Genomic DNA, 18,985 nt, shown 5'->3' with positions numbered 1-18,985 from the left:
ATTTACCTACCTGGATGATTGAGCATGCATCAAAACGTTTGTGTATGTTTATTAAAATAAGATATTTTAATATTTACCATAAAATTAATCAAACTTGTAATGCAAAAAAGTTGACTTGATATAAGGTTTCAATGCTTATTGATCTATAGGATTTCAAAAGAGCGCTTAGCAGTTGGATTAATGGAATGATAAAAAACAATGTGGGCAGGGATGGAGCGTCATGTCCTCTTAGGAGCCGAGGCCTGTTGCAGGATAACTAAGAGATGGTTCAGGGTAACCTGATCCAGGCCAAACTGAGGAACGTTTTAAGTCTAATCTTAAGAGTAGAGAGAGTGTGTGCGTCTTGAATCCAAACTGGGAGCTGGTTTTACAGGAGATTTAAATTTAGAAAAGTCAATTTTGGATTAAACAGGGAGTCAGTGAAGAGAAGCTAATATGGGAGACATGTGCTCACTTTTTCTAGTTCCAGTTATTGCTTTCGCTGTAGAATTTTGGATCCAGTGAAGGCTTCTTATGGTAATTTAAGAACAACCTGATTATAATGGATTATGGCAATCCACGTAAAAAAATCACAAACTAGTTTTTCAGCATCACGTAGTGTTGGGCATGGTGGCGTCTAGGGTGGACCTAGCGTCTCACCAAATAATAGCTGGGTTTGATAAGCAGAAGAAAATGGATGGATGATTTGAGGTAAAAACAAATTGCAGAAACATTGTTGGCTTCTTTGTAATGATGTCAGTAAATCTGGAACCCACTGTGAGAAAAAGCTAAGTAAGCAGAAGGTACTTTCAGCTGCTGTCTCATTTTCCAGCACTTGATTTGGCACAAACTTTACATCGAATGCCTATCTTGATACGACCCTCCCATTAATCCATGCTTGGGACTGGAGTTAGGGTCACACTAGGTGGATTAGTGTCCTCCCAGATATGAACCAGAGATCTTTACTGAATAAGGCAAATGTGTTAACTGCTATACCACAAGTTAAGCTAATGTAAGCATAGGTGGGTCCAGTATTTTGGCAACACCTGGTTGCTGAGTGATAGCCTGTTCCTCTAGCTGCCAAAAGTATTGAATTTATCCTAAAAGGCTATTGATGTAGTGCTTTTCTACACAAGAAATTGTCCACGTAGTAAAAATTTGGTCAGCTCTTGACAACACAATTGACCAGAACGGTCAACTCTAAGACTAAACATTGATACTTTTGTTTAGCAATTATAATGTTTCCCATCTAAGTAGCACTGAACTAAAAGTTATACTGACTATGTTGGTAAAAAGAAGTCCAAATGGAAGACTGTTATCATTTGTTCTCGAGCCATGATGTTTATGTGACAAAGAGCACTTTTGGCTGCCACTTCTCATATTTTATGGTAGATAAAGTTGAACTGAATGATCCTCAGTCTGCCCACTGTTACGTCAGCCTCTTACGCACATGTACATGCACACATTTTTATTTGTCTGCTCTGCAAAACACTGCAAATAATGGCATAGCTGAAAGTATCTATCTGACAGTTTGTCTATTATTGTCATAGAAATCCTTTTGTACTGTAAGCTGAGTAGCGTTCTTTGCCGATTGGCAAATGTTGGTTTATTACACTATAAAAATGTCTTGTTGCCTTTTCTGAATACTGAACAGCTTGCTCCTGAATCATCTGATTCTTGCAGTCGTGACCATAAAGTTTATACTTGTTAGTCATCTTCTTTTTCTTTCACCCCTCCACAACTTCCTCACAAGGCCATCTCCCACCTCGCAGGGTTTGTGTTTAACAAAGTTACTAAGGAGAAATGAAGACGAAAAAGAAAGTTCCTACCTGAACGTGTGGGTTTTAAGAGCTGTGCATTAACAACTTATCTGTGCTTTTTCTCTCCCTCATCGTTCCACACCTCTTTCTCTCTCCAATCTCATTCACGCTTTGATCTGTCTTCATCCGTCTCTTTCACCCCTCAACTTCCTTTCATGTAGGGGATGAAGTGGTTTGGCAGTATGTCCCTCAGCAGCAAAAGAAGTAAGAGGAGGAGTAGAAGGGGCAGCAATCGCAGCTGTAACGGCGGAAGTAATAGCACGCTGCTCTCCCTGGCTCTCCTGGTGGCGTTGACCATGAAAGCCGATCCCGTGGCGGCTCAAAAGCAGCGAACTGGTGGCTCAGAAAAAGTGCCGGTCCTGAACATTGCAGTGATCCTGGGACGCACGCGCTACATCTCAGACCGGGACATCCGAGCGCTGTGGAGCAAAGAAGACCCCATCGATGTCAACGTGGTCACACTGCTGGTCAATGAGACTGATCCAAAAAGCATCATCACCCACATGTGTGACCTGATGTCAGGAACCAAGATCCACGGCGTGGTGTTCGGGGACGGCACTGACCAAGAGGCCATCGCCCAGATTTTGGATTTTATTTCCTCGCAGACGCTCATACCAATCTTGGGCATTCATGGAGGGTCGTCCATGATCATGGCTGACAAGGTATGGAGAAGTAAACTGATGAATGAAAGCCAGGATGTAGAGTGAACGGAAAGATGTTGTTGTTGATGGGTGGACGCAATAGTGAGCAAAGTATATGAGAAAAGACTGATGGTTAAATTGCTTGGCTTTATGTGATTTGCCAAAAGTTGCGGCTTTTGGGTATTTTACTGTTATAACCATCAACAACTCGTGAAATCAAACTCTTGCCGAGTGAAGGGAGTTCTCACCAAATAGCTGCACCTCACAAAATATCATCAGTTGGTATCTCGAAAAAGAAGCTGCAGAGCCAGGGTGTAGATGGTAGAAAGACGTGTGGAGGAGCGAAAACAAGGTAGGAGGATGAGGTAAGTATCTGCAGGAAAGTGTTGGAGGACTGGTTTGGAAGGAGAAAGTATTTAAAAAGAGCAGGAGAAAGGACAGAATGAGGGATGTAGTGACTAAACAAGAGAAAGGCGAGGAGAGAGAGCGAGAGAAGGAAATGTGAAAGGAGTGGGTGTTGCCGTAGCCTGGCTAACACTGACTGCGTGGTGCGGTGTGCTCTAATCTGGGAAATCTCCATTCATTGTGCAGGATTCCCTCAGACATGGTGCTGGAGTCTTGATTGGTCCCCTCATTTGAATAAGCAAAGCCAGTCTCATCGAACCCTGAATAGGAGCAGATGAACAGCGCATGATTGTGTGGTTTCATGTGTCAGTGCTTAGCTCCTGGAATTTGTCATATTTGCCAGATTGTAACAGAGGGAGCGGGGCAAGATGAGAATTGTTATGTGGAGATAATAATTTCATCATATTAAACTGTTAAGGGACACCTTTAAGAAAGCAATGCTTTATGATACAAGTGAAAACCTATATCGCATCATCCAGGTGAGCAACAACAGTTTTGTCCAAAACAAATTCTTCCCTGTACTGTAGCTCAGTAATTGGGAGCTTGTTGAGTAGAACTGAACGTCATTTATAAATATATATTACCACCTTCATTAGTTTAGAAGAATCAGAACCAGAAAAGAGGACAGAAATGCACATGTGCGTAGTAATAAACAAAACGTACGTAGTGATGTTGAGCAACATTGATACAATAACCTGCCACAATCATAGAATTTAAGGTTCATCACTGCAGATAATGGAGGAAAACTGCTCCTCTGTTCAGTGTGTTACAATAATGATGCCATTCTGTGTTTTAATGCACTGGTTGTCCATGCACTGATGTCACTGGGTATTACAGCAGTCCTCGCTCCTTCTTGATCACCGAATAAACACAACATATCCAGAGAAAACATGTCTAAATATGTACATTTGGTCATGCACAGATGTTGGCTGAGGAAGGCAGAGAGTGATCTGTCTCTGGACGTATCTGGAGCGGTGGCTCTGAGAGGTGAAGCATACTGTTACTCAAGGAGACAGGAACTAGAAAAAAAAGCTGCAAAAAGCACACAAACACAATGAAAGTGTCATAAAACACAACGGAAACAGAAAAAATGCCATCATAACTCACAAAAAAAACTTTTACAAAACATGCCAGAAGTGTTTTGGGGAGACAATAACGTGACGGAACAGCTGCGGACATGACAAGCTTCCAGTAAGTGTCCAATACCAAACAAGTACCTACAGTATTATATGAATCATGCATTTAAAACACACGACCTGCATCTTTTTCTATCTGACAACACTGATGAATCCACTGCTTATTTTAAGTGTGTCACTTCTGTCACTTTAGTTGTTGTTAGATCACATTATTGTCTCCCCAAAGATACTTACATTGTGTTTTCCGAGGTTTCAACTTCCATTTTTTTTTATATAACTTCCACTGTGTTTGTTGTGTTTTTTATGGTTTTGACATTTTCTGTTTGCTGGTGTTTCCTTAAGTCTGAGTGTGTTTGACCTCTCATACTGCTGTCAGTGACTTCGATGAAAGCCTGACCAGCTTTATGGTGTTAGATATATTTTTGAACATCCGCATGCCACTGTTAGCTAATCTGTGATGCAGTGCCTTGGTATAATTGCTGTAAACCAATGAAACTGTTATGCTTGTGTCATTAGTGCTAATGTTACTCAAGATTACAGCTACACTTCCTCTGAATTCTTTCATTTCCTTCCCCATCCTAATGGCTGTAGTGTGTCTTAAGTCTTTTCTACCACTTTTCTGTAAACATTTCTCTCTTTTCAAGATCCTCTTGTTCAAGAAAATCTTAAATCTTTTGGTCCATTTGCCCTTAAAGGAAAAGCGTCAATCTTCATGTTTTATACCATTAAGCTATCTTCCTCTAAAGTAGTTCAACAGATTTTCCACCAAATCTGACCCTGTGGTCCACAATAAAACATGCAGTTTGGTTAAGACTGTAGAACCTCTCAAAGATTATCTTGTTTATTTACAGTAAATATACAAATGTCTTAAAGGTACTGCGGTAATGGTTTATTGATCCTGTAATGCTAGATGTGGCACAGTTCTAAGAGATAGGAGGGATGGAGAGAAGCAGATAAGTGCTGCAGGAGAGGGCTGAGGAGGAGGGAGGAGGTGTGAGCTGGAATAGAGTAGGTGGAGAGGGGATGCGGAGAAATGAAGGGGTAAGAGATAATCCCTCTTTTTGACCAGAGGTGATGTTGAGTGGAAGGGAATTACTGAATGTCCTGATTGGCACCTGCCACACTCCACACACACACATGCACATGCACATGCACACGCACGCACACACACACACACACACACACACACACACACACACACACACACACACACACACTTAGATGTGCTTCCTTCAGGGTCACAGGACATTACACAAGGAAACAAGGAAATGACGTCATTCACGTAGATTACTGATTGGCAGCGCTAACTTTTCTCAAAATTTTGAGTTAATAAGTCCAAATTTTGAGAAAATAAGTCCAAATTATGAGAAAATAAGTCGAAATTTCAAGTTATGGAGCCTTTTTTTTTTTTTTTTTTTTTTAGTGGAGGAAATGGGCTTCCATACTAAACTGTACAAAGCTTAAGTTTAAATCATTTTCTTAACTTAAATCAAACAAACATCTTCGTATACATGTTTGTTTCGGGGCACGAAAGACCCAAAACAAACATGTATACGTTTCATTGCGCTCTCACTTTCCTTGTATTCATTGTTTCCATTTTCTGCTTTCTCCACGTGTTGTCCCTCGATCCTTTATCCCATCGCTCCATCCTGCTGTCTGTCTTTCTTGCTTGTTAATTAGATGAATGTTGCAGTATCTCCACGCCTTGTGGTACTCCCTCCCATACATTCCACAGCCTTTGTTGAATAATGCAGACTTGCCTGTATCGAAATGAATACATTATTGATTAAGGAAAGAAACGTCTTCCCCTGCTGCAATCTAAGCAACTAAGCTTGACTTTAGCACCCTAGCAAACTTAGATAAAAATGTCAGAGCCCAAGTTTTTTTTACTAAATTTGCGGCGTTTTAGTGTCACATACTTTGTCGTTCCTTTACCAGTTTTAAGTGTTTGACTAGATGTCTGACCTAACTCGTTGACTGGACTAAATAATAGCAGCTGGATTGTGTTGGTCACGAAGCCTTAATTATGTATTCCCGAGTCTTGTCTGTCCTGACTCTAAGCTGTCGCATCGAGTCTGAGCCGTCTGATGTCTTCTGTTGCTTCAGCTGCTTTCTTTGCTTTTTTCTTTCCTGTTTTTCATTTGTAGAGCATGCCACATGAATTAAACCATGGTCTGTATGCACCAGATGTGTTAGCAGTGATGGGAGATGTCCTTCCCTGTTTTGCTTCTTGAAGAAAAGACACTTTACTTCTTAATTAAACAGACAGTGTTCAAAGAGTCAGAAAATTTGTGTGTGTGTGCCGTCTATATTGTTCCTCATAAGTCATGGCCTTCCTCTGGACACAGAGGAAGGCCTTCCTTTACACACACACACACACACACGCACGCACGCATGCACACACACAGCTTTCACGTAAGCATTCATCCCTAGAGCAGCTGTCACTTCATTTACATGGGTTGATTAATTAATATTTAAGCAATTTAAACAAATGAATGAACATTGTGCTGCTGCGCAGTGAAGCACGTATTTCCTATTCTACATGCGTTCAGGAATAAGGCTGAGACTCTCAGATTAGCCTTCAATCACCCTCAGTTAAATAAAAAGCTGGTTTGAAAGCCCCCATTCAGACTGAAAAGAGGCAGCTGTTGGCTCTAGACTGACTGTACCTATGACCACCTGTGTGAACAAGAGGCCTGGTAATCCAATGAAATTAAATCTGGCATGGTGTCTTAAGGTTAGCGAAACTGGGCTGAGAGTTGTTTTCTCTTGTTTTTCTCGAGCCAATCAGTGGCGAGTTACGTATCCGGCTTCTGACATCACTGTCGGGTAGCGGTGGCTCTGGAGACAGACACATAATTGCAGTGTTTTTGGATCGATTCCTGGCCTCTCTTGTCCATATGACACTGAAGTACAAAAACAAAAGCATCCAAAAAAACCCAGAAACAACTGACTAGTTGCTGTAAAGAGCTTTGAATGGAAGTCATTTACAATTTTAGCTGCACAACAAAGCTGTTAGAGGTTCTTAGTCGGCTTCCAATTCATTATTGCCACATTATTAAAACAAAAACAAGTTTAACTGATTCTCTTTGGGATACTGAGTTAAAATCAGGTCTGCATTTTTCACTGAAAACACAACTTACACAAAAAGAGCGTGAATAAAGTGGCATAGCCCAGGCGAGTAAAATATAAAATGACGAGAGAAAAATCATTCAATGGGAAGAAAATTACACAAAAGAAAGGAGCATGATAAAATTGTGAAAGTTAAAATACATCAAAATAAAAACAGTGTTACCTAAAATAACAATGCCGTTTAAAAAGGTGCTTTAAAGTTAAGTTAAAATATATGAAAATCCAGAATATATCCAAAAGGTCAAAGGTTTACAGCTTTTTGTTAACCACTATTTAACCCCATAAGTGACAAACAAATAAACAGATTATGTCCATAAATGTTTTGCTATATATTCAAATGCTGAAGGTAAACCTTAGTGTCCACCTGTTAATATTATTAATATTATTGTTTCTCTACAAAGGCTGTGTTACCTGTCTGAATAAGTGTAGTTTTAAATTGCAAATTGAATAGTTATTTGAGGCTTTAGGTTTTACGTTTCAGGACTTGAAAAGAAAAAATCAGGTCCTAATTTTAAAAGGTTTCAAAATAAGTTAAATGCAACAGCAACACATAACATATTACACTGTCGTTTATTCAAACAAGACGAAGCCAATATACAGAGGCAATTTGTGAAATATTAAGCACATCCTTACAGCTTCTATAGAAATTAATAAGGGAAGTAGCAGACAGCCGCTTCTACTCAAATTATTCTACTGAATAATTGATCATAAGGAAGTATGAACACCTATATGAAAGGCAGAAGTTTTGTCAGTTTGCTGGTTTGGAGCATTTATGTGTGTGACAACACAAAGCCAAGAAAAAGACCAAAACAAAAAAAAGACTGAACCAGTATAACTCGTTTGGACATCCTGCCTGGTGTAAGCCCCTTGCATGGCAGCACAGCTAAGCTGGACAAACCACAAGACTTCTGGAACAATCTCTTTCAGAAGGACAAAACTAAGGTGGAGATCATATGTCCATGATGTTGTGGTAACTTTGTGGATGTGTAGGGGTGATGGTTGGGGCACTTTGCAGTCACTCAGTTGACCATGATCTTCTCTGGTTATCAAAGTAATCTAGAGTCAAATATGAGGACATCTGTCCGACAGCTAAAACGTGGCTAAAACTCGGTCACAGAACAAGACAGTGATCCCCAGAGCAACAGCAAATCTACAACAAAACGATTGAGAAAGAAAAGAATCAAAGTGTCCAGACTTCAACCTGACTCAAATGTGGTGGGACCTTAAGAGAGCTGTGCATAAATAAATGCCCACAAAGCTGTAACAACTGTGAGGTAATTGTAGTTGTATTTAGTTTAGCTAGCTTAGAGAAGACGACATTTCTGTTGTTAATCTTGCCCATTATCTCGGCCTTTTTTTCGTCATCGATCATCTTTAAGTCCAATCATATGTGTCTGAAAGAATGCCCTGCCCCTCCCAGTTCACATAGTTGGCTCTGACTGTGCAGCGTAGATGTTAAAAAGAAAAACCATCAGCAACTGTTACCCAATGTTTCCATTCAACTAATTAGGCAGTGACGCACGCACAGTATCCACTGCAGTATATGCTGCGAGTGTATTTTTGTAATTTATTGATCCATAATGATGAAATTTTGTCGATGGACCCGAGGACCCGAACAGTATTTTCTAATCATTAATTTACTAAAGTATTCTCCTCTACTACAGATGTACACAAGTGTACTCCTGGAAATTTGTCTTTTTTTTCTTCCTTTTTTAAATTTAGTTTTGTTTGTTTTAGTTTATTTATGCATTTTTTCAAACCAACTGGCCACACGCACACACCTGATGTAAATGCCAGCATTGTTGTAGTAGATTTGTGTGTGTGTGTGGTGTTGCTGTGATCAAAGGACATTATTCATCCATCCCTGTTGTTGTCTCCCCTCAGGCGGTATAATTGCACACATACGTGCGCACGCCCGGGGCGCGCGCAAACACACGCGCTGTCTGATGTTTGTTGCTGTCTGGTTGTGTCAAATAGCAAATAGAAGTGGGAGGGAAGGAAAGGAGAGGGAAAACAAGTGAATAAAAATAACATTTTATATCATTTATGAGTTTGTCCAATTACTGCGTGGAGCCATTTGTTTTTGTGTGCCTTAAATCACACTGCCATTTAACTAGAGCATCTTCAGCCTGCTGAACCACATGCAGGCTCTGCTGCACAGTAGCACACCTCTGCGCAGATAGTGTGTGTGTGTCTTTATACGCTTGTACTTTATCAATATCATGCACACAAATTGATTAGCTTTTGTGTCTCTGTAATTGGTTATGCGCCTGTGTGTGTGTTTAGTAATGGCATCAAAAGGAACTTTTCTTATTGCCACACTAAGACCGTCCTCATTGAGTTTCCTGTAATAACAGCTTGCTTGTTAGCACTCTTAGTGTTGTGCTTGTGTCTGACTTTGATTGTTAATATAAAAACACTGAAGTGGATATGTATATATATATATATATATATATATATATATATATATATATATATATATATATATATGTGTGTGTGTGTGTGTGTGTGTGTGTGTGTGTGTGTGTGTGTGTGTGTGTAGGCGTGTTTTATTCTAATAGCCAGATTCAGCTGTCGTCCAGATGAGAAATGGCTTCTCACTGCTCAGAGGGGATCGATTTGGATGAATATGCGGGACTGGGGGAAATAGAGCTGTTCACTTATTCTATGACTTTATTTCTCTTTCTTTTTTTGCCTCTCTCTCTCATCTCCCTCTTCTTGCAGGCTCTCCCCAATGACATCTGTTCCAAAGTAGTGGAAGTTTTTGTTTGTGCCGCACAGTTTTCGGCTCGCCGTGCATATCAAGTTTTCTTCTGACTTGCCTCTCGCGCTATCCCCGTTTTCCGCTGTCTCCCTCGTGGAGCATCCCTCCTTTCACCCACCCTCTCTCTTTCTCCTCCTGTCTCCTCAGGTCTTGTCTCTCAGTAAACATTCATGTCTCCTTCCCTCTGTCTCTCGGCAAAGCCTCAGCTTTAGCCTCGGGAACAGCGGAGGTTTATGCAAAGATTGCAGCAGACACACATACTCACGGGCACATTATCAAAGCATTTTAACATCATCAGCTGTAGCCAGGTAGACGAACTGGATCAGATTCCTGGGGTGGGGAGAGAGAAAAACTTATAGCCCACACTCTTCCTCCTTTAACTTAATTGACATTGGCACAGAATAGAAGACCCAACGCTGTGTAATGTGACGCCTAAATGGGAATATAAATTGATTTTGATGTTATTCTCGTGTAGACATTTACTTTAGTCTTTAATCCCCTTACGTGCCTCATCTTCTCCATTTTATCCGCCTGCCGCTACTTACTCCTCGTTTCCACTGCTGCCTCCATCCGCTGAACAAATCAAAATCTTTGTCGAGCTCGCTCCCGCAGAGAGAGATGCTCTAATAACGTCGGCCTGCGCTCGGCATGATTTTGACGGATGATGATGTGCAGGAATTGATCATGCCCTGTCATGTGTATTCGCTTGCAGTGTGTAATGCTGCTACATTGACACCTCCTCAAACAATTTATTTGGAGCTAGTGCCATTATTACTAACTGCTTCCTTTCCCCCCTCTGTGTGTGTGTGTGTCTGTGTACACGGTTAAACTAACAACAGCCCGGCTAACATCAAACTAATCCCCTTGTCTCTTTGTCTTTGCATTTTTGGCTGTTTTTTTAAGTGCATGTGTATAAATGACTGAATAATATGTGTGAAAGTTTTTTTTTCTTGTTGATTAACCCAAATGTCTCAGCAGTAAATTGAATTTCTGATCTGCCTCTTGTCAGCCATCATAAGCTGACACAAAAACCCCACAATAAATATAACATAAGCTCAGCTACTGAGAGACTGAAGAGGCATGCGGAGAATAACACAGCCATCACGGCTCTGAAGGAAAGAATTTTTGTCATCTCAGCTTAATCCTGACTAATATACAGATAACGCATGCATGCAGTTGCTGGCTCTGGAAGTCTTTTTATTCCTCATCTTTGTGCCACAAGGCAGTCGCATCAGCACAAGTAAAAACTTTTAAACCCCCCCCCAAAAAACCTTCAGTCGCCGAAGCTTCAAAGAAAAACATTTTATGAGTGTTGAAATTGTCAGATTAAATTGTCTACTCGGGTGTTTTAATACACCTAAAACCTAGATCCTCATTCTCTGTACGCACTACAAACCGGTTCATTACGAGCAGCAGCTGCTTATCAAGCCGAAGCATCTTTCAGGAGAACGTGTCAATCATAAATACAGTTTGGAGAGAGAGAGAGAGACTTGAGCGAAGGGTTGAGTTTTCAGAGTGCATTATTACCATGCGCTGTCGCTCACACCTCCTCAGATACATACGGATGAGTAAATATCAAATATCTTTGCCCTCAGGGATGCTGACATGGCAGCAAATTTATGATGATGTGAATATGCGCTTTGTAACGGTAAACACATCACTCTATTGATTTCACCCACGCTGACAATGGCATGGGGATCCAGATTGACAGCTTGTTAAGGAGTTGACAAAGTTTTTCAGGTAGCAGTAGGAGTTACAAAGTTACCGCCCTTATAAGTCTGCAGCTACAGCCTCCTTGATATTTATGACTGCATTTATAGAGTCATAAATATCCCAGTCATGTGCTGTGGATGACAAGCCAATTGCCCTATTTATATGATTAATCAACACTGGTTTTTGATGCATTTTAAAGATAGAGTTGTTTAGTCACAGTATCATTAAATGAGTGTGGGCAGACAAGAGAATTGAGCTTGATCAATATCGGACTTTTAAGACTGATACTATATAAAATCCGATACTCCGACATTAACCGATATACAACGTATGAAACAAAAACTGATTTCTCAAAGAACTTTTATGTGTAATAGTTATTTATTTATTTGTTTACACTCTGCTTAGATCACCTGGTTGTTTGTGTTTAACATTGTTTGAAGGGTATTTTTATTATTTGTTATTTTAATTTTCATCAGCTGCTATACAGCTGATATGTAATATTGGGCTCTTCCAGAAAACTCAGACCAGCTAGGAAGCATGGTAATTAAAATGTTAGAGTTTGTGGCTGTATCACTGCCAGCTCGCAGTCACTGATGTAACTTTGAGTTTTGCATTTTATCACCGAGCACTTGAAGATGATTAAGGCTACGTCAAAGCTGAAGTTGGACTTAAAGTGGACTTTATCATTTCAGCAGGATAATGACTCCAACGCATGTTTCAAAATTGTTAAGTAAGCACAGAAACTGCAATATCAGCAGCGATGAAGAGCAATGAACTTAGAATTAATGCTGAGACACACTGGGTCCAAGTGGTGAAGTGGGGCTGAGCAGGTGGGAGAACCTGATGCAGCGATGCAATGGACTCATTTCAAACTAACTCATAAATATTTAATTTTTTCAGATATTTCATAGCAATAAAAAAACAAACAAAGCAAAAAAATAAAAAAAATCAGATTCCATCAGTAACGCAGCATGTACAGATAATTAGGATAACGCACACTTTAAATTTTCTCTTTATCGGCCGCCTCTTGCTGAGCAGTCCTTACTTTGAAAAACATGTTTGATCTCCAGCTCTTGAGCCTCTTTCTAACATGTTCAGAGTGTTTAATTAAAGATAAAGGGAAAAAAGACATTGTGTCTGTAACTACTGCACCAAATTGTGTGCCAAACTGCACAGAAAGAGTAAGTTTTATCATAATTGTTTTAACCTGTTTCAAACAGTGAACCTGAAATTACCTGCTGCTGCAAAAACACTCTGCTCATTTATCCTCGCTCCTCTGCTGCAGGGCTAGCTAGATGCTGAAGTATCACATTCACATTTTTATTGACATCTGCATGACAGGGATGAGATGAGAAGAAGGAAAATAAAGATATGTCGAACGTGCAGGTGGTGACTTGTGAGTATCTTAAAAGCATCATGTGGAAGAAACACATGAAAAATTAACTGACTTAATATTAATGTGCATTAAACTGCCTATGACATTTAAATGGCGCTATCATGGGTTCCTATCTATCTATCTATCTATCTATCTATCTATCTATCTATCTATCTATCTATCTATCTATCTATCTATCTATCTATCTATCTATCTATCTATCTATCTATCTATCTATCTATCTATCTATCTATCTATCTATCTATCTAATTGTGAAATTGAGTGTAGTGTTTTAGGTGCATACATGCTATATATGGGTCTTTTCGGCCTGTTAGTAGGTGGTTGCTTGGCAAAAATTTGATGTCATAATATCCGATGTAGACAAGAACCTTTAGAGGTCTAAGATGTACCTTAGGACCCTCAAGTGGTTAGGAAGATGGATGGATGTATTATTTAAAACACTTTATTTAGTTGTAAAAATCAAGGATGTGAACTGAGGATGAGCCTTTTACTAAAGTGTTAAATTACATAGCTTTCTTCACAACTTGTTAGGTTAACAAGTTGTGCACATCTTTATCTCAAATCCACGGTGAGTTTCTGTAGCTCTTTCTCTCATACAGTATATTCCCTTTTTTTCTCCATGGATTTTGGTATAGTCTGTTCTCTAGGCTTGTTTGTGCAGTTTTTTATGCCACACACTGTTATCTTCCCTTCTAGCTGCTTTGGGATTTGAGTTAAACTCCACCGTGCTGGGAGGTCAGACAACAGTCACTTACTTTAAGTTTGATCTAATTAGAAGAGCAGCGGAAAAACAGACCTCCCACTCCTCAGACCTCATCCTGGAGAAAGATGGAAGAAAATTGGGAAAAGGGCATTTAATGAATGGTATGGAAGACATTTTGTTGTTTTTTCTTTCTTTCTATTTGTTAAACAAAAGTAAAATCCACTTGTAACATGCTAAAGATCAAGCTACAGTATGAACAGGAATTTCATCATTTTCCAAACAAAAAAAGTTACTGTCACGGTCCTGGGTCTCCTGACCCAGCGTTTTTAGTTCTTTGTGATTTTTGTATTATTGTACTTGTGTGTGTGATTTATTCTATGGCTTCTAGTTTTGATCCCTTGCCCTTCATGTCTCTCTGTGTCCCCTCTGTTCTGTGTAATTGTGTGTCTTTGCATGTTTGAGTTTCTTGTTTTCTGTCACTCTGCATTGTGCATTATGTTCTCATGGTTGGTTTTTTGTTACTCTCTCTAGTCTAGTCTCTTGTGTTCCCAGCTGAGTATTTCCCTGTGTATTTTGGTTCTTAGACCTCTGCCTTATGGTTTATGTCTCTGTATTTCTTAGTTGCTGTCTCCACTGTGTCAAGTTCGCGTCTCTGTGTGATACTTCCTGTTTTACTTTGATGGTCCGTGTCTCATGTGAATGCGTCCTGCTTTGCTTGTCTCGTCAGTCCTGATTTCTCCCAGCTGTGCCCTCCTTCTGTGTCTCATTCCCCTCGTTACTTCCCAGTGTATTTAAACCCTGTGTTTCTCTGAGTCAGTGTCGCGTCGTCCCTCATGCTGTGTGGATCTCCCTGTGTCTCTCTGTGAGTTCTTAGTTTGTGGTTTCCCAGTTTAGTTTAGTTTGTATGTTTGTTCTGCCAGCAAATAAAGCTGAGTTTTGAGTTCATTCCCTCGTGCCTGTGAGTCCTGCATTTTGGGTCCTACTCCTGCCTGCCGCACAGCGATTCCTGACAGTTACTGGTTTATAATGTAGCGCTGGCCGTCCTGTTAAATCTTTTGAGACCAGAATATTTGTTGGCCTTGTGTTTTCTTCTATCAGTCCACTGTAGTCTCCTTCCTCCCGCATCCTCATCTCTTCCTTTCATCTGCATTTCTCATCTAATCTTGAAAGTCTGTCTGTCCTTCCCTCTCTCCTTCTTTCCCCATCATATCAGTTGTTAAGTGTTTGAAGATTATACAGAGAGATTTCTCCTTGTGTCGAAGCCATGCCGAAAGAAGTTGGCAACAACTTCACCCCACTCTGCCTGCCCTCTATATTGCGCTCATGCACACACACACACACACACACACAATGAACACACAGCACTTATCGTAGCTAAGTGTGTCCCATGCTTTTGAGAGTCCCTCTTCTTTAATGGAATTGCTTTTTCTGTCTCCCCCCCACCCACTTCTTTCCCATTTTTGCTTCACCTGTTTCTGACTTAAAGGAGCACATATGTACCCAAGTATACATGCAACACATGGACTGTCATGCAAAGTTGCTGTCGCTGCATTAATCTGCAGTGAATAAGGCTGGCTTGTTTCCCTCCCCTGCCCGCTTCGTTCTTAGCTCCTCCAGCATGGCAACACAAAATGGGCCATAGCCTCTGCCTTCGTGTTAGCATAGTGTATCCTTGCCCAGCACTGCACCATGTTGGGGGCAGTGAGCTGTGCTAAAAGACAGGGAATGTAGAGATGCAGGCAGTAAGAGTGACATGAATTAAATATCCCTTCGACGAGCCTCTCCCTTGTTTCATTCCTCTCTCCATTATGACCAAAAGCCCCTTGGAGCATGAAGTCAACCTTAATTGTTCTGAAGTTGCAGGCAAGACCGTCAGGAAGGACGGATGGATGGATGGGAGAGGGAAAAAGAACCACGACTTGTAAGAACGTCCCTGTATGACAGGCGCTGAACAAGCTGTGAGCACCGTGGGGGGCTCTCAGGAAAATGGAATTATTCATGTTTTATTGGCATGCTCAGTTTATTTGTCTTTGCCTGCCTCTCTTCCTCGCTCTCGCGTTTTTCGTAATGTAGAGCCAGCACTTTGCTCTTAAAACTTCAGCTCTAAGAAAAAAAGAAAAGAAAGAAAAAGGATGCTGCATTGCATCCATTAACATGAAAGACAACTTAAGAGGTCTTGTAGAGGCTAAAAAGGAACCTGAGTGTCCTTGTGTCTGACAGTCTACTGAAAGCTACACAGGCTTCACATCAGCAACACAACAAATTTTTGACCCTCTGGAACTGAAGTAACAGAATAATACACTCAATAGTGTTATGCATGGGAGTCCAGACTGACATTTTATCTGTTCAGACATGAAGCATGTTATCTATGTCGTGCAGAACGGTTTGCTATAAGATAGGACGATAGCTACATGAGTTGCAGGGGGCTTCTGATGTAGGTTTCAGCGACTGCATTTTTGTCTTGCTAATTTTAAATGCTGCAGTGAAAGACGAGTTTTTTGGGAGGAACTATTTTTAGTTTTCAGGTCACTTGCAACTTGTCTCAGCGCTCTTGGTTCTTTTAACTGGAGAGTCCTTAATATGTAGTCCTTAAAGTGTCGCGTCGCATCATGTAATTGACACGGTGCAGTGGGCTCTGCGCTTCGACACCGCGGTGTTGCGGAATTCGGGTGACTTCAAAGATAGGGGGAAGACAATGGAGACGAGGAAAGAGTGACTCAACAGCTTTCACGTTGACAAAGCAGCAGCCAGAAAAAGACAAAATGGGCACAAATGAGAGCGTTAAAGATAGAATAAGAAGCACAGAGAAAAACCTGAGCAAGGCTGAGGGGCTTTTTAAAAAAGAAGTCTTTAATTAAGTTGATAGTGTGGTTATTAGAGATAAGGATTTTGCTGAGGAAGTCAGTGTGCGTCCTATTAACTTCCCCCTTGCATATTGTAATTACTGTATATGACCTCTGTGAATATTAGCTCTGTGTGACCTGTTAAGTTCATGCCTCGGGTACTCAAAATGAATCTGTTTTTTATTAACCTGTTAGTAGTCTGTTTTTTTGTGATGTACACATTCATGGATTACATTTTATTAGGAAAATGGGAAATAGGTGCAGAAATGTATTGACACATATGCAAACATACATGGAAAGTTTACACGTATAAGGCAAATACAGCTTGTAGAAATCTAACAAGTTCTGTTCTCTCATAAGATGATCTCACACTGCTTCAATAATGTTGAGGTTTGGGCTCTGGGGAGGCCAATCCATGACTGTTGTGTGTTTTTCTATGGTATGCTTTTACTGCAGTATGTTTGGGATTATTACCAAACTGGGAAATGAATGTTGCCAATCAGATGATGGCATTGCATGGTGGATCAAAATCTGATGGTACTTTAGTGTGTTCATCGTTCATCCATCAGTTTGGATTACGGTCCCAACACCACTGGCTGAAATGTAGCCCCAAACCCTGTCATGGTTTTCATGTTGTACAGATGAGCTGCTGTTGTACCTCTCTCTCGACCTCCTTTGCAGCAATTGTTGATGACCAAAGATTTCAAATTTGGATTCAACATTCACAAAAACTAGTTGCTGCTGATTTTCAGTCCAGTTCTTGTGTAATTCAATATACTTCTCCCTGTGTTGCTTCCTTAAGAATGGCTTTCTGACAGCAATAACAAGAGACAATAACAAGGCTTCAGTGAACAGTAGGAGTCCATCTCTTAGGTCCTGTGTCAAGTATTTGCTGGATGTTTTCCTTAAAGCCTCAGGTACTTTCCATCTGACCATTCTTCTTTTGTTTCTAACTTGTCTAGTTTCATTACATTTTCTAATGACACTGCACGGTGAGATATGCAGTGTGAGTATATATATATATATATATATATATATATGAATTTTTTGCCAGTACCTTTTTGTGAATGACCTTGTTGGTGGTAAAATACTATTTTATTCCCATCAAACTGTGTTATTTTTCGTAGATCAAATAAAATAGTATAAATTATGTGTTCTTGCAACAGGCTGCTGGTAAAAAAGTGCCTAAGAAAAAGGTTTGAAAGGCCTCCAGAAAGCCTGGAGAGCCATTGCTCAAAACCACTTTAAGAAATTACAGTAAAGCCTGGCTTCTTCTAAGCAAAATATATTGAAATGTGTGGTAGATCAAGACTTTTGCACCGTCCTGGAGCTGATAATGCTGTCTGCTCTCGGTGCTGTAAGTGTACAGTGGGTTTATTAGAACTTTTCAGCCGAGTGCATTTGCCTGTTGAAGCCGGAAATTAGGTTGATGGGAGTCGTGAGACTAAAGCAAAACAATGAAGTCTTTCGGCTTTGAAAGTGAAATAATGAGCTGCAAGACACTAAAATGCTCCATAAAGCTGAGGTTAACTGCAGAGTCAGTCGATGAGTCTTTGTGGGTTCTTGCTATGAGCGACACCTTTCACATTACACATCTGAGTCACTGTTAAAGATGAGCTCACAGTTTTGATGTACAGTATTTTAGCATCAGTGCCTAAAAGCTTCTCACTTCAGTAATATTTCTGCCTTTTTCTGTCCTTTCCTCTCATGCTCTCTTTTTCTGTCTTTCTTATCCAGCCTTTGATGTTTCTATAGCCTTTTTGGGAGGACAAGCGTACAGCGAGACATGTGGGGAAGACTTAAAAATAGCCGAAGAACCAGAAGAGGAGAAAATGGGTAGGGAGGGAAGACAGATATAGAGGGTATGAAAAGAGGGAGTGTTTCAGGGTCAACGTTGACAAATGGGTCTGCAGAGTTAGCTGGGGCTCCCGGGAGTACCGGCAGTTAGGTCAGCGCTCCCTAAGGGGAACAGGGAAATGGGGTTTTTACCTGCTGAAACACCTGAGAGAGAAAGGGAGGGAATGAAAGAGAGTGAAAGAGATATAAAGACAGGGAGAGTGAGGCCATTGTATTTGTGCTGAGAATGGGGTATTAGCCTCACTGTTATTTAAAGCTACGGGGCAGGGGGTTGCATTCACATATACAGAAGCTAGTGGCGGTGTAAAATCAACACAGTGGTTTTATAGTGTAATTTGCCTAACCACCACTATTTTTCCATTACCTTTAATGGACCACATGTAGCTCTAAACCAAGGCTGGGTGTACCAGCAAAGGCAGTTTTTTTTCTTTTTTAAAAACTGAGGTGATGTTTCTCTGTAGGTCTTTATACAATAAACTTCTTCTTAACACTATCTCCAGGTAAACCACCACTCTGTGATAGCTCAGGTAAGCTGTCCTTGAAAGAAGTGGTCCTTTATTCCCTTCACTGCAGTAAACCCACGCGCTGCCTGCCTG

The 18,985-nt window shown here is 40.5% G+C and overlaps 1 protein-coding gene and 1 long non-coding RNA gene across 3 annotated transcripts in view; one reads left to right on the top strand and one right to left on the bottom strand.

Annotated features, from left to right (window-relative positions):
- The window catches only part of LOC112434758 (uncharacterized), a 208,440-nt gene that overhangs the window by 37,346 nt on the left and 152,109 nt on the right, over positions 1–18,985 (bottom strand). The window lies entirely within an intron of this gene.
- grin2aa (glutamate receptor, ionotropic, N-methyl D-aspartate 2A, a) overlaps positions 1–18,985 on the top strand; it is a 172,328-nt gene that overhangs the window by 10,752 nt on the left and 142,591 nt on the right. The window contains exon 2 of the mRNA XM_004560701.3: positions 1,961–2,461. Within this exon, the coding sequence (XP_004560758.1) occupies positions 1,964–2,461 (498 nt within the window). The 5' untranslated portion in view covers positions 1,961–1,963. The remainder of the gene's footprint in view (positions 1–1,960; positions 2,462–18,985) is intronic.

Source organism: Maylandia zebra, linkage group LG4 (genome assembly GCF_041146795.1).
Source record: "Maylandia zebra isolate NMK-2024a linkage group LG4, Mzebra_GT3a, whole genome shotgun sequence".
Classification (NCBI taxonomy): Eukaryota; Metazoa; Chordata; class Actinopteri; order Cichliformes; family Cichlidae; genus Maylandia; species Maylandia zebra.
This window is presented reverse-complemented; position numbering and strand designations above follow the sequence as displayed.